A 13871-nucleotide genomic window follows, 5' to 3' on the forward strand; every position below is an offset into this window, starting at 1 on the left:
CCATTCTTCCAGCTGCATGACTTTATAGAAATGGGCCTCCTCATTGAGGTCATTGCAGGTGAGTGCAGGTGAGAGATCAAGAACTATAAACTTGCCATTGATATCCCTTTTCAAGTAACCTTTTTGTGCTTTAAATCTCCAACATAAAATTCCACCTATGACTAATGAGGGACAATAACCATAAGTCAGATATTTAACAGTCATATATCTCACCATAGTCCATCCCCGATTCACATGCCTTTTCCTTTCGCTCTAAGGCGCTGTAGCTTTTTGTAGGATCCTGTGCCATCAAGCAATTACCTTTAAGAAAGAAAAGTCAGGGTAAGAGAAGAACAAAGTAATATACAGTCCAATTTCCCTTCAGTCCAGTCCATCAGAGTAGGTCTTTTTTATTTAATTTCAAAAACTGGAGAAAAAAAAGGGAACAGAGTTCAGGTTATACATTAAACAGGCATGTCAAGGGCAGGAACTCCACTTTTCTTTCTTTCTTTCTTTTTTTTAATGCAGTTTTCCTACATAGGCCCCGAATAAATGTAAATAGGCAATAGCCTCTAACTGCTGCAGGTAAAATGATCAGACTCACTGACATCAGTACTGGGAGTTATTATTGCACTCATTGACACAAATGTTGGGGGTTGTTATTATACTCACTGATACCAATGTTGGGGGGGGGGGGTATGTTTGCATCCACTGATACCAATGTTGAGGTTTTTTTTGCACTCACTGACGCAACTGCTGGGGACTATTATTGCATCCACTGACACCAATGATGGGTGGTTGTTATTGCATCCACCAATGCCAATGTTGAGGGTTATTATTGCACTCATTGACACTAGTGCTCAGGACTATTATTGCATCCACTGATACCAATGCTGGGGGTGACTATTGCACCTATTGACACAAATGTTGGGGGGGGGGGTTATTATTACACTCACCAATGTTGGGGTTTATTACACTCACTGACACTAATAAGGCACTATTATTGCATCCACTGATACCAATGGTGAGGGCTATTGTTGCACTCACTGACACCAGTGACAGGGACTAACATTGCATCCACTGATAGCAATGCTGGGGGTTGTTATTACTGTCACTGACACCAATGTTGTGGGCACTTATTACATTCATTGACACCAATCCTGGGGGGGTTATTACTGCCACTGACACCAATACTGAAGGTTATTTTTACATTCATTGACACCAATGCTGGGTGTAATATTGCACCCACTGACACCAGTGTGTGTGTGTGTGTGTGGGGGGGGGGGGGGGTTAATATTGTAGTTATTGACATCAATGTTGGGGGTTATTTTTGCACTTACTAACACCAATGCTAGGAGTTATTATTGCTGCCACTGACACCAATGCCGGGGGTTTTTTTGTTCTTAATGTTCAAGTCAGCTCAGAGGTCTTCCAAAGGTTAGGTCATGTCACAGTCCTCCTTCATGTGCCAGCAGTAAGTTCACATAGGCACTGGGTGCAAAAGGTCACCAAGAGCCCTTTGCATGCAGGCTTTATTCTCCTTGTGCTGTAAATGTTCTAATTGGGGGAAACCATTTAAATCAGTGGGATGGCAAAGCTTAAATAGTGCGTGCACAAGAAGAGTAAGACCCAATAATTATGGAAGTTTTTACTAAGCTACTGAATGGGCATTTAGCAGACACTGTGACGTACACCAAGCACACTTTTTAACCTTTGTCTGAGCTTACTTTTTTTACAAAGTCAGTTGTGGTAGGGTGCAAATTTGGACATGTTATGGTTAGGTCTTAATGGGTGCTGATTTTTTAATTTTCCAATGATGGGAGTTAGGCTACTGGCAATACATTCCAATATATGTACTGTACTGTACAGTATATATAATGATATTCTTGGCTATGGCTCAAGTGTATTAGCACTTTTCAGTCTTTGGATTTAGTATTTGGGGGGTCTAAAAAGTGTACCTGTGAAGTTTCAGCTCTGTAGCATGTCCAGAACCATAAAAAAAAGATTGTTTGTATTAGGTCACTTATAGAACAGGATAGTGGCTTCTCTCTTTTCACACCTTGCCGGTTTAGTAGCGAGCATTTTTTTGGGCATTTTTTGGGGTCTTTTGAGGCAGGCAAAACATCTGAACTTGTGTATACGGGTATATATACACACATACTTATATGTATATATACACCTAGACATATCTAGGTGTGATAGTAGCAGAAATATATGCATGCGCTAATGAAATCATTTACACTAATATGGCTCCACTCCTATCACACCTATATATGTCTAAGTGTAAAATACATATAAGTATGTGTGTATATATACCACTATACACAAGTTCAGATGTTTTGCCTGCCTCCAAAAACCCCCAAAAAATGCCTGCAACAACACACCTGGGCGTTTTTTTTTTTTGACGCTAGCGTTTTTTTGGGCATTTTTTGGGGTTCTTTGGAGGCAGGCAAAACAGCTGAACTTCTGTATAGGGGTATATATATATATATACACACATACTTATATGTATTTTACACATACACATATATAGGTGTGATAGGAGCGTAACTATATTGGTGTTAATTATTTCATTAGCACAAGTAGTGTTTTCTGCTCCTTTCACACCTATATATGTGCAGGTGTATATATACATACATGGGTGTGTGTATATACCCCCTATACACATGTTCAGATGTCATGCCTGACTCCAAACATGTGCTCAAAAAATCCCTATAGACGCCTGCAGCCAAAAAGCAAGCTGACAGGGGCGAAGCCATATTACTGCAGCGAAAGTGACTTGAGAGAAACTATCTTTTCTCTATAGCGGTCACCCTGATATGGAAGGGTTAGGTCACCCTGCCAAAGCAGTCACTGTCAGTTCACCCTACACTACATTACGGTCACCCTGACACTTCACACTTTCCCTACAGAAACTAGTGAGGCCGAGTGAGAGTTGTCCTCATCTACTGTGAATAGTTCAGTTTGAGTATCCCACTTTTCCTTTCTCCAATCCAAGTTCCACAATAAATATTAAACCCAATCCCGTGGAATGTTTATTGAGTAACGAGCAACTGGGAGTAAGGATGGATGTGTGAAAAATCTCCCTAGTGACTGTCTGCAGGTAATCAGAGGGAGACCAAAGAAGTCAACACACAGCAAGCCCCACCGGGACAGTGTTACACCACTATAATAGCCGAAGCTGGGCCAATGTAATTATGAAAAAATTGCCATACCTGGAATTTAACTTAAAGCAGGACTAAACCCATCAAGTTAACAGTTTCAATACACAGTTACATTCCAGGCACGTATCATGAATGTAACTGTCATATTGGTTGTGCTCTCAACCAAACCATCAAATGGCTGGTGTCATAACTGATCACATGTACAGCACCATAGCAGTTGAAGATCAGAGGCCAAGATGGCAGCTTCCTTGGCTGAAGACCATAGAAGTGTTTAGTTCTGCTTTAAATGTGTGGGTCAAACAGGCTTGTAGGAAAATAAGTTTACAAATACAATAAATGATTTGCAGCTTTCAAAGGTAACATTTCCAAAATCAATATTACCCCCAGAAACAATGTATTTATGTGCACACATATTCCATGTTTTCCACCAGCTATATAAAACTTGGTTTGCCAATATTTTTGAGCTTAGAATAAACCTGGTTCTAGACCTTGTGATTTTAGTTCAGTTAAGGTAAATTCTACGCCACTAAGATACTACACCAGGATGACTTATTGCTGATTTAGGCCTTACCTTCAGAACAGCGACACACATCTCCCTGACAGAGGCGACCAAACAAATGGCTACCTTCTTCTGTGTGGTAAAACTTGGTGCAACGAGTTTCTGGAAAAGCAAAGTAGATGACATTAGGCAGGAAGGCTTTATAGTGGACCTAGCACCAGATATAGTTTTAAGTGCATGCATTAAAAGTGATATACAATGGAACATTTACAAGTATTTATTACAGGAAAAAAAGGAAATTACAGTAATTCCTCCAAATAATGCTTTAACCTTCCTTGTAGGGGATAACATGTGTGTTAATCCCAAGAGGAATGATCTTCTGTAATAGTCCATGTCAATTCTATCACTATTATGTATAATTAAGAACTGCCGGGTCTTGCAATTCTGTATTGGTTGTGTGCTGCTATCTATATTGGGACTGACGTGTAGTTATATTGACTCTAGGATTCTATCTGCACAATGAGACTGGTATTACTCCAGGAAATCAAATCATTGCTGGCATCGGTCTTCTGGGTGGCACCCAAGACCTTTATTGTTTGAATTTCTGTACTTTGCCCTCCACCTCAACCATCCTGGTCCCTCCTGCCATATCTCTGTGACCAAATGCATTAGAATAAGGGGTCTTTGGAGGGACTTTTGATTTCCTTATGTTGAAATATTCACGCTATGTGAGGCCTTTGCTCCTTTTCCAACTGTCTGAGTTGGATCCAAAGTTGTGGCATTGGTATTGGGGGGTATCATATGTTGACACCCAATGGATTACACTGATCCCATTTAGAGAGACCTGGAGGCTTGATTACGATGGAGGGCATGTGTGTATTGTGGAATTCCTTAACAATTCACTTGGTTTGCCACCCAGTTTAATATATATCATTATCTTAAGATGAATTAGATACACATTCATTCCACTATATGTTTCAATGCTATTTGCACATGGACTTGTTTTCATATTGAACCTTATGGGCTATTCATTTCACTGTTTGATTGTATAATGATATATTTTCAGTATTTCATTTCTTGCATAGTAACCAGAAGTGCACTATTATATGTGTGTGTGTGTGTGTGTGTTCCTTGTACCTATGCTCAGCTTTCAGGAAAGCTTTGTAGAATGACATCATCAGATCGCAACTTTTTTTTTTATTTTTACTTTTGGATGAAATGGGGGACTAGAACCTCTGTCAGGGGACATTTTTCCTCACTTTCGGTCTTTATGACCTGTGTCTCTAGGACAGAAAGTGAGGGATATCAACAAAGGATGCAAATTGAGCGATTAATGCCTACAAGGGTTTCTAAAGCTTCCTCATGCATACTTTATTCCATGCAATGGATTTTGAATGAAGTTGACTTTTAGGCTCCATTCACACTTGTGAGCCTTGTCATGTGACTTTGTATCCTTGTATCCAATGTACATGTTCCTAAAAAAAAAAAAGAAAAGGCTCTAATATACTGGGTGCTGTAGCAACCACCAGCTGGAGACTGGTGACTTTTATGCTACTTGAGTGCTATGGACTGCAATGTAAACTCTCAAAAGTCGCATTTTAATGTTATCAATGTAACAGTTAAAGACAAAGTCATCAATAGTTGCATCAAAGTTGCAATGGAAATTGCACGACTTTGGAGTTACACAAGTGTGAATGGAGCCTTAAAGCAAACCTGTCCTAATACAGCTTAAAAGAATATGGATATTCAAGTGTAGATATATTGTACCCAATAACTCACCTTTTTAAAAAGGTAAGAGCTTAGGCACTTTACCCACATCTAACCTCCATATCCTCATATTGGGTGAAAAAAGAAGCGTCAAAGCTCTGACTTGTAGAAAGTTTGTATTTTCAAAGTTTAGGAGAAAATTGGAGATGATTTTTCAGTGTTTTATGATAGATACATTTTACTTCTGGAAGTTTACCTGGTGAGTAATAGTCATAGATAGTGACGGACCCAGCTTGTACGAGACCCACGTCAAAGTATCGGTGAGCATTGAACTTCAGACATTCTTCTTCCGTATGAGAAATCTGAATGAAAGTTATTTGAGTAAATAAACTCACACACAGAAGCATTTTCCAGGTACATTTTTTCTGCTCCGTATTTTGGTATTTCATATAGATTGCAGATTCTCCCTCCAAAGATCAGCCAATTAGGCTGCCTATTCAGGATCATTAAGAAAGAATTACTGCAATAAAAACAATTAGCCACTTAGACAGTTTGACGTCACCTTCACTTAGGTACCACAGGTGGAAGCTGGGGGTAAGGGAAGTATATCTCCTAATTATATTTTGTTTTTATGCGCAAACTCCAGCCTAAATTACCCCTACAGTTCCTTTTTTTGACACAAGATGTGTTCCGTCTTTTGAATTTAATGACAACCAGCATCAATAAATCCAGAAGACTGAGGAAAGACTGAGTGCAGGGTGTCATGGCCCTTCCCCTTTAGAACAGCACCCTATGATTATTGTTGCAGAGAGTGGTACATCTTGCCACAGCTAATGTCTTCTTGTCAATGCTGCTCATCCAGGACTGCCCACTTGCAGAGCAGAGCAGACTGTAGATGTAGAGGACCCACAAACAGAGAAAGGTAAGAATATATATTATATATATATATATATATATATATATATATATATATATATATATATACACACACACATACACTGTACGATGGGGAAAATAATTATTTGATCCACTGCAGATTTTGTAAGTTTGCCCACTTAGAAGAAGAAGAAGTGAAGGGTCTATAATTTTTATCATAGGTGTATAATAGGAACAGAATATCAACCAAAAATCCAGAAAAAAAAAAAAAAACACTTAAAAAACTTACTATGAATTAAGTTGCAGGTCAGTGAGTAAAATAAGTATTTGATCCCCAAGCAAAACACGACTTAGAACTTGGTGGAGAAATCCTTTTTAGCAAGCACTTAAGATGTTTCAGCTCCCTTCATACATTTTCCATAGGATTAAGGTCTGGAGACTGGCTAGGACACTCTATGACCTTAATGTGCTTCTTCTTGAGCCACTCTTTTGTTGCCTTGGCGGTATGTTTTGGGTCATTGTCATGCTGGAAGTCCCATCCAAGACCCATCTTCGGTGTTGTGGCTGAGGGAAGAAGGTTCTCATCCAAGATTTTACAATGCATGGCCCCGTCTATTGGCCCCCTCAATGCTACAAAGTTAACTTTTACTCACTGAACTGCAACTCAATTTATAACTTTTGTATCATGTGTTTTTGTATGGATTTTTGGTTAATATTCTGTCTCTATAATTTAAAATACACCTATGATAAAAATTATAGACACTTCATTTCTTTGTAAGTGGGCAAACGTACAAAATCTGCAGGGGATCAAATAATTATTTTCCCCACCGTATCCCCTGTGGGGTGCTTCAAGTCCGGTTCACACCAGGAATCGTACAGGAATACATTCTGTGTTCCTGAGGGATTTGCATGCGGTTGGTTCAGTGTGGTGAGATTTGAGCCCATTCATTTTGAATGGGCCGAATGGCACCTAATTGCAGCAAAAGTAGTGCATGCACCACTTTAAAAAAACGCAAAGCACTCGGATTGCATGGTACTTCTATACAAGGCATTCTAGTGCAGGCAAATGCACTTGAGACCTGCCTTTGGGGTGTCATTAAAGAGAAGCTCCAGGCTCCCCCCAAAAAAATTACAAATACTGTAGCTGCTGACTTTTAATATAAGGATGCTTACCAGTCCAGGGATCCAGCGATATCCTCACCCGAGCCGATTCCTTAATTGGCTTCGGGTGCAGGCGCTGGCATCTCAGGTAAGGAAAATAGAAAGTCCAGCCCTGCGGCTTCACATCCGGTTTCCTAGTGCGCAAATAGTCCCATAGTCCCTGTGATGTGTCCCAGAAGACTGCGGGGGCAGGGGGTTTGTGAAATTTTGGCTCATATTGCATTGGATATCTGAGCCAGAAGTTCAACTGCAGAAAAGAGACAGACAGCGCACAGCTCACACCTTGTGAGCTGAGGAAAGGGGCGGCAGTGGGGGAGGAAGAAGGGACGGAGGAAGATGCCAGGTGTCTGGGGCAGTGGCAGAACTACCAGGCCCTGGCTTTCCACCATTGTGGATGTCAGAGATATCCTAATCTCCAATAGTGGATTACAAGTCCAAAAGTCACTTGAGAAATCCAGCATCCCTATTCCAGGGTCATACATCAGCACTGCACTTGAGAAAGGAGCGCGCACGCCCTGTGAGGCTACTGCGCACGCTCACAAATGCGTTGTGCGATTGGCTGCTGGATCTGTCACGCTGGGCTCCCCTATCTGTCGGCGCCGGATGTACTGAGGAGCAGGGCGCCCTTCTGAAGCCGAGAGCCATCCTACCTAACGGTCTCTCGGTTCCCCAGGTGTCTCCCTGAGGAACAGAACACCTTCCTGAAGCCGCTGGCCATCCTACTATCTGGTCTCTTGGCCCTCCAGACATCTCCCTCCTTCACCATCCCCTGCACCACCTCTTGGAGCCACAAACATCCAGCCATGGACCCCTGTGTTCCTGCAGACCACCTAACAGATGAGCTATTTTATACTGTTTCAAATGTGAGCAGATTTCCTGTACCTGCCTTACCCTTTTAATTAAACTGATAACACTTAGAGGCGCTCTGCTTTTTGTTTTTATTTCCACTTTCAGAGCTGACTTCTCTCTGCAGCTGAGCTCGCCCTGAGTGTCCTCTATTTCAGCCATCAACTACACCAGAATAATGACTATACATGAACTGCTTACCCCTTGATGCTATATAGGTATGCGTGAAGCGCCAACTCCTATGGGGGGGGGAGTAAAACCTTATGGTAGTCAAGTGGATAAAACACTCGGTAAGATTATTTACAATGAGCTGATCCATTCACATACATAAAGGTCATGTAAATAGATAGTAATAGTAATTTCCCATAGGGTCCAGTGTTGAAGTTCTAAGTTCATCTTACCTTGTCCAGGTATATGATGAGAGTGCCTTTATCATTTGCTCCTTTGTTGATTTCAAATTTTGAAATGTATCGGTCCACTCCATTTTGAAGCTGTGGTATGATAAATCATTTATTGACAAACTGTTCAGCAAATATCATCGCAGTTCAAATGAAAAAAAAAACTACATAGAATATATTTCTACGAGAGCCTACCAGGTCTGCAACAATCCACTTAAACAAAGCAAGGAAGCCCTCCACAGAAACAAATCGTACGTACCGCAGAACAAACAAAAAATAGATATGGGCTTAACCTTCCTCCTGATCTTCAAAATTCCTTTAAAATCCTTTTTAATAAATGCACGAATCACACTATGACGACTCCTGGTTAATTAAAATCACATACAGTTCCTTTATTGAATTAAACTGAATTAAAATATTAAAACAACAAACATTAGACATAACAACCCACCTCCAGATCTCAACTTATTGTGATAAATGTTGTATTCCCTCATATAATCTTTTATCTATAAATGTGGAAACGGTGGCCACAAAGAAAAAAAAAGAAATTGATGCGCTTTTAACCACATCCCTACCGGCGTATAGACAAATGACGCCGGCAGGGTGGCTTTCTAGATCCAGGCGGGCGTCATATGACGTCCGCCCGGTCTCGCCACTACTGTGCGCCCCCGGGGGCGCGCAGTGCGGCGATCAAGGATGAGGCTTGTCCCTCGGACTGAGCCCAACCCCGATCAAGGTAAACAGCCAATGAAATTGGCTGTTTACCACGTGATTGGCTGTGTCAATCACAGCTGATCACATGAGCGGCTCCAGCGTGTTCCCTCCTTAATGCGCTAGCTGCCATAACCTTGGTATTTTTTTAAATGGTGAACGGTTGGCTTTCTGATAAGGGTGGTCCCAGTGGCGGATTCGCCGTGGGATCACCCTTCCGGGATGGCGGAAGAGGTGCCCCCCCTCCTGCCGCGTTCCGGTCCTTTACCCCGCTTACCGGACCCGCCGTCAGCGGGGAAAACAATCCAGTCCCGGATCCTCACAGACAGGATGTTGAGTGAGGGCAAGCTTGCCCTCACTCGACTCTATGGTCTTGGAGGACCGGAGCTACGGCAAACGTCGTTGCCTAGCAACCGTTTTTTTTTTTCAGTTTATTTTATTATTATTATTATTATTATTATTATTATTTTTTTCTATCTTTTAGTGTACTTGTAAGATCTGAGCACTTTTTGACCCCAGATCTCACAAGAAAGAGGTCCTGTCGTGCCTATTTCTATTCTATGTAAACATTCCTTGTAATAGAAATAAAAATGATCATTTTTTTTTTTAAAACGGTGTAAAAATAAAAAATAATAAATAAAATAAATAGTAAAAAAAAAAAATTAAAGCGCTCTGTCCCCGTGAGCTCGCGCGCAGAAGCAAACGCAAACGGAAACCCCGCCCACATATGTAAACGGTGTTCAAACCACACATGTGAGGTATTGCCGCGATCGTTAGAGCAAGAGCAATAATTTGAGCCCTAGACTTCCTCTGTAACTCTAAGATGGCAACCTGTAGAAATTTTTAAAATGTTGCCTATGGGGATTTTTAAGTACCAAAGTTTGTCGCCATTCCGTGAGCGTGCGCAATTTTGAAGCATGACATGTTTGGTATCTATTTACTCGGCATAACATTATCTTTCATATTATGGAAAAAAATTGGGCTAACTTTACTGGTTTCTTATTTTTTATTTAAAAAAAGTGATTTTTTTCCCCAAAAATTGCTTTGGAAGACCACTGCGCAAATATGGTGTGATAAAAAATATTGCAATAATCTCCATTGTATTCTCTAGGGTCTCTGCTAAAAAACAATATATAATGTTTGGGGGTTCTAAGTAGTTTTCTAGCAAAAACAACTGATTTTAGCTTGTAAACGCCAAATGTCAAAAATAGGCCTAGGCAAGTGGCTATGCATGATGGTGCTCCTTGGATGTTGGGCCCCTCTATATGGCTAGGCTGTGAAAAAGTTTCACACATGTGGTATTGCCATACTCAGGAGGAGTGGCAGAATGTATTTTGGTACTTTGTGTAAAAAAAAAAAGTTTTCATTTTTTTCCCACATTTTCCAAAAACTTGTGGAAAAAAATGACATGTTCAAACGACCCATATTGCCTCATAGAATATACGTTGGAGTGTTTGCTTTCCAAAATGGGGTAATTTTGTGGACTTTTCCATTGTATTGGTGCTATAGGGCCTTCAAAATTGTGATAGGTAGTAAGAAAGTTTTATGTGCTCCTAGAACGCCTGAAGGTGCTACTTGGATGTGGAGTCTCTTTTTGTGGCCAGGCTGTGTAAAAGTCTCACACATGTGGTATCACCATACTCAGAAGGAGTAGCAGAATGTACTTTGGGGTGTCATTTTTGCTGTGTACGTGCTGTGTGTTAGAAATAGCTTATAAATTGACAACTTTGTGGGGAAAAAAAAAGAAAAAAACATTTTTTTCTTCATTTTCCCAAGAATTGTGGGGAAAAAATTATAACTTCAAAAAACTTACCATGCCTCTTACTAAATACCTTGGACTGTCAACTTTACAAAAAGGGGTCATTTGGGGGGTATTTGTACTGTCCTGACATTTCAGGGCCTCAAGAAAGGAGATAGGCCGTCAGTACATCTGGTGTGATCAATTTTCAGCAATTGGTACCATAGCTTCTAGACTTAATAACTTTCACATAGACTAAATAATATACACTAATTTGGGTTAATTTTACCAGAGATATGTAGCAGTATAAATTTTGGCCCAAATGTATGAAGAAAAATTAATTTTTTTGCAAAATTTTATAATAGAAATTAAAAAAAGTGTTTTTTTTTTCAAATTTTTTGCACATTTTTTTGCTTATATCACGAAAAAAAATTGTGATCAAATACCACCAAAAGAAAGCTCTATTTGTGTGAAAAAAATGATAAAAATTTTGTTTGGTTACAGTGTAGCATGACTGAGCAATTGTCATTCAAAGTGTCAGAGTGCTGAAAGCTGAAAATTGGTCTGGGCAGGAAGGGGGTCTAATTGCTCTGTATGGAAGTGGTTAAGGTTAAACTGAAATGTCTTCTAACTGGATAAGATGGTACATGACATCACTGCTCTGGAGATTGCCAAAATGTAAGGGACCATGGCAATGATGGAATATGCCAGCACAATGAAAATGGCCACTTGTAGTCTTCACTAGTAGGCCATGTGATAATGGAGGAAAACCATTGGAGGAGAAATTGGAAGAAAAAAATAAAAATCAGCACATTATTTACTATTAAACCAATGCGCCTTTGTTCTGCCGGCTCCTGCATTCATTTAAATCTTTCTCCATCGATCCCCTTCTGCTCCCATCGCTGTAATCTTCTGGTGAGGTGGGGGTTATAAGAGCTGATGGACTTGTGACATGTACTCATCAAGTGTGCCCTACTATGCCACTTTTTCTGCCCTTTCCTCCATTCATAGAAGCTTTTCCTAAAACTTCTATGAATTTAAAATGGTCTATGAATTGAGGACAAATGAATTAATGAAAGGTCAACTTCCTCCATTTATAAACCATTTTTTATGCATAGAAGCTAAAGTATGGCTTTTATGAAGGATTCTACATGATTCTACATAGAAAACTGAAGGATGGGAATCTCTCCTTTGTGCGGTTCCTCTGATCCATGATGATTCTACATGGAACAATAAAGGCTAGAGATTCATCAGCTGTGCAGTTCCTCTGATCACTAGTGATTTCACATTGAATTGGAATTTATTCTCAGGTAAAAAAAACTCAGTTGGGTTGTGATTTCTCACTGTCGCCAGTAGGTGTCACTGGTACCACTGGCCATAGTATGAGATTTCATAAACAAGACTGCCTTATCAAAATGCCTATTTTCTTCAGCTAATCCAGTAGGAGGTTTATGTCACTGGTGCATGCTGAGGGAGAATTTAAATATTTGGGACAGGCCATGTGCACACTCTTTTCCCCTGGGCTAAGCCCTGGAGTGAGGGGGGCGGGGGAGCTTGGTGCTGCTGAAAGGATCTCTGCTGCTAGGCCCAATAGCCTGTTTTGGGGCCTAAGGTGTCCTGAAGCTGTCCTGCCTGGAAGAGATCCAGGGGAGACCCCTTGCTGGAGAGAACCAGGAAGAAGGCTGGTTTCTCACAGCGCCTGATGACTCACTTAGAAGATGTACGGAATTTTGGAACATGCTTACAGCATTGTTGGGTCGGCTTAAAAGTTCTGATACTGTGAAGTTGAAAACTGATCTGGATCTGGAGAGGCTATAAGTCATGGGTGTCCAATCTTTTGGCTTCTCTGGGCCACATTGAATGTAGAGAAATTTTCTCGGTCCGCATATAAAATATATACTATAGTTAAGGTATATAAGTAATAAAATGCCGCTGCGCCCTTCCTGCGCCACCATGCCCCCCACACTAATTTAACACAACTAGAGGATGATCAAATGAAATGGAAACAGTGTACAGAGGTTTACTTCCTCTGAGCGATAATAAAGGAACACTGTAACCACCATGACCATTCAGTGATTTGAAGTGGTCATGGTGGTAGGAGTCAGAAACACTGCACATGCTCCCCCCCCTCCCCTCTGAGGCAGCCTCTGCCTACCGTTAGTTGGCAGCTGCTGTGGCTGTACCCCTACCTGACTTTCTTCCTCCCAGCAAAAAAATAAAAAATTGTCAGGGGGCAGTGGGCCGCATTGCCTGAGGTTCCGGGCCGCATGCGGCCCTCGGGCCGCAGGTTGGACATGCCTGCTATAAGTGATCTGATATGGTATCTGGGACCCCTAACCCTCACTGTTCTGCAATAAAACTCTAAAAAAACTCTAAAAAAACAAAAGTGACTGACCCCCAATATTATTTTTCAATCCCCCTATCCTAGCCATGAACTCAGCCCTGGGGTGAAATGATAACCGGCCCTGCCTCTGGACGTGATATCATGCCTTTGGGGTGTCAGAGGTGTGTGTGTGGGGGGGGGGTGCTACATATAGTATTATCTGTGTATGATCAGCCCAAAGATGGCTATAGATGGGTCAGTTTTTTTAAAACTGACCTAATCGCTCCAGCCACACATTCGAGACAGATGGGGAAATCCTCCCACTGAGCTATTGTATTCGGACAGTGAGGAGACCTTCCCAACATCAGAATACACTGATCAGCCCTGCAGGCTATAGCCTGCAGCACTGATCAAAGGGGACGTTTTCCAGCAAGGCGGTTGTACAGAAGTCGATCAGTAGATAAACTTC

At 41.1% G+C, this 13871-nt stretch overlaps 1 protein-coding gene across 1 annotated transcript in view; it reads right to left on the minus strand.

Annotated features, from left to right (window-relative positions):
* Nucleotides 1-13871, minus strand: part of LOC309553570 (venom factor-like) — a 424228-nt gene that overhangs the window by 12334 nt on the left and 398023 nt on the right. The window contains exons 35-38 of the mRNA XM_082254842.1: nt 8634-8723; nt 5606-5711; nt 3715-3804; nt 214-300 (exon numbers count right to left, since the gene is read on the minus strand). Coding sequence (XP_082110968.1) covers nt 214-300; nt 3715-3804; nt 5606-5711; nt 8634-8723 — 373 coding nt within the window. The remainder of the gene's footprint in view (nt 1-213; nt 301-3714; nt 3805-5605; nt 5712-8633; nt 8724-13871) is intronic.

Source organism: Pelophylax lessonae (assembly GCF_965119305.1).
Source record: "Pelophylax lessonae genome assembly, chromosome: 4".
Lineage (NCBI taxonomy): Eukaryota > Metazoa > Chordata > Amphibia > Anura > Ranidae > Pelophylax > Pelophylax lessonae.